At 40.6% G+C, this 2,705-nt stretch overlaps 1 protein-coding gene across 2 annotated transcripts in view; it reads right to left on the reverse strand.

Annotated features, from left to right (window-relative positions):
• Nucleotides 1-368: 368 nt before the first annotated feature.
• FBLN1 (fibulin 1) overlaps nt 369-2,705 on the reverse strand; it is an 80,465-nt gene continuing 78,128 nt past the window's right edge. For both annotated transcript variants that reach the window (XM_026868517.1, XM_026868516.1), the window contains exon 17: nt 369-1,884. In XM_026868517.1, coding sequence (XP_026724318.1) covers nt 1,745-1,884 — 140 coding nt within the window. In that variant the 3' untranslated portion in view covers nt 369-1,744. The remainder of the gene's footprint in view (nt 1,885-2,705) is intronic.

A 2,705-nucleotide genomic window follows, 5' to 3' on the forward strand; every position in this document is an offset into this window, starting at 1 on the left:
TTACTTTTCCTACACTGGCAAGAAAAGGAACTTTATGATATCAAGAGTCTTTCATTCTCCTTTTCTTGGACTCTATTAATGCAATAAAACATTTTACTTTCCAATCTAAATCAGAATTACATAGGCTAGTAATCACTGAAGCCAACGGTATCTCTTGTAATCAGGAGTTTTCCAAAAATCTTTATCAGTTTACTTGAACAATGAAAGCCACCTGTGACAAATAGATCTGCTTCACGCCATTTTCCTGCAGAAATGTGTCGCTATTTATTGAAATCCCCAGGACTGTAGAGGTAGCACTGACAGCACCGAACACATTTGAAGCTGATGGAGTCCTGAAAACCAGGCTATGTATGGGCTTGGGGTGAAGCTGCTCTAGGTACACATTGGGGTTGCTGTGGTCTTTTATTTGCAGTGGATCACAGAGGATGATCTTTATTATTCTTATTCAAAGACCATTCAGGTCAGTGAAAGATTCCCTTAAGCTTCAGGGGCTTTTGTATAAAAGGAAGAGACAAACGCCCAGTGCCAATAATGACCGATGAAACAGTGGACTGTTCTGAGTTGGGAATGTGTATATTTATATACACACATAATTAATTTGCTTACGGGAGATATATCACACGATTTTTCTGGCAAGCAGAAACCAGAGCATACATCTGAGTATTTCCCATCTGATTTTATTTCCTCGTATCTTGACAAACGTTAACGAACTGAAACATGGAGCTACTTATTTTCTGTTCTGTAAAAAAACAAAGATACGTTACTTTGACGCCCAGAAAATACATTAAACATTCATTTATTTGTGAGAGTTTTGTTCTATTATTACATATGCCTTGGTTTGGTGCATAGGAAGTGTACAGTTTAACATGCTAATTTTACTACCAGTTTTAGAAAGGCGTGGAGCTTTACTCCGTGGTAGACATGAGACAAAGGTCTGAGTTTCCCAATGTGTTGCTGAGTACAGATGAGATTGGAATTGAAGCAATATGCCTTATCCTTGTAACAGGTTAATTTCAATGAGAGGTATTTGATTAATTAGGATCAAACATAATCTTACAATCAAATAATAAGTACCAAAAGAAAAAAAAAAGGAGTATTTTTTAATATGTGCAATAGCTTGTTAGTCTCTTACTATTTCTAGTTCCTTTTGCACTTCCTCTTGTAGCCGTAGCTGAGTGGTGCCTTTTAAATACCTAGGCTAAACTTTTCAGACAAGATTAGCAATTCTGGCTGCCTATTCCAACTTGTCCTACCGGGGCCCAAAAGCGAATATTTAGCACTTTCTGACAATCTGACTCCTTCAAGGTAGTTAATATTGAGGTGAAATTACTAATCCTTATCAAACTTCTCCATCCAAAGATACCATATATTCATCCCAATGAACTCTGACATCTGTTTTTTTTTTTTCCACGTCCTCAGTCGCTCTGGTTATCTGGCCAAGGAGCAATAGTTAAGATCTGCCTAAACATTTAGAAAAGTTTTACATTTCACTAGGCAGCTGAGCACTTTCACACACTACTTATTTATACAGACAACTACATCAGGCTCACTTAATTTTCTCCACCCTATGTCTAATCAACATAATAGCTTGTTATTTGTCTTAAACTATAAACCAAATATTTAAAAACAAAACAAAACAAAAACCACCACACTATTGGGTTTTACAAACAAGTATATGATGTAATAGTTTGTGGTAATGATTTAGGCTGGAGAGGTTTGCTTGTCTGGGGTTTTAAACGCTCTCTCAGAACCAGTACTCGGAGACAAAGATGTGAACGTTGACGATGTTCCGATGAGACACCACTCCACCCATGACATAGTTCATCTCCAGTTTCAGGATGGCGTGGAAGGGCCCAACGATGGGCCTCACCTGGCGAACTACACCTGTTGGGGCAGAAATAGGAAGCTGAGATTAACGGGAGGATCAGACGGGTTTGGATGAGCCACACACCCCTTCGTGTTCAGCGTAGCTGATGGGAAGTTATTTTATTGGATCCATAAATAGCTTGCAAGAAACCTTGCCCAATAAGAATCAAATATAACTTTTGAATCAAAATACCTTGGAGAAGATCTAGAAGGAGCACTAAAATGCTGCTAATGGCAGAAAAACTGTATATTCTGAAATGAGTGATTTTTATTTTTTTTTTTAAGATTTTATTCAGAGAGATGAATTCTGTAAGCAGTCTGCGACACTGCTTTTGAGGTAGGACATCAGGAGACTTTCCTAGGTAAACCAGTACACACATTGCCCTGAGGAGTTCATGAGCACGCACACCTGGGAACGCCAGGCAACTTCTGGCTCCGTGTTGAAAACAGCATTTCAGTTGGAACAGTAGAAATTATTTGTAATGCAGCAGTAAAATCAACACTTTCCCTATAAACATCAGATGACACTAATCTGTAGATTGTTCGTGTGCCGTGTCAGGGATGGACAACCCCCCTGGAAGCCATGGGAGTAGAAGCAGGGGAGTTTAATGAGGAAAGGGGATTATCACAGCATCTGTCCCTGAGTCAGTCCTCACAGGGATGGCGGCCATGCCCTCACCAGCATCAGGGCTCGATAATGAGGAAGGAAGTGGCAAGGGAGAAGTGAGCTCTGTCTTTTAGGGCTCTAGTCCCTTGGTTTGTTTTACACGGAGGAGGCCCCGTGCTGAGGCGCGGCGGGCTGAGAGTGGTGGAGTCCTCAGGGCAGGGGGGGGGGGGGG

Source organism: Athene cunicularia (genome assembly GCF_003259725.1).
Source record: "Athene cunicularia isolate RWA chromosome 1 unlocalized genomic scaffold, athCun1 chr1_part2, whole genome shotgun sequence".
NCBI lineage: Eukaryota > Metazoa > Chordata > Aves > Strigiformes > Strigidae > Athene > Athene cunicularia.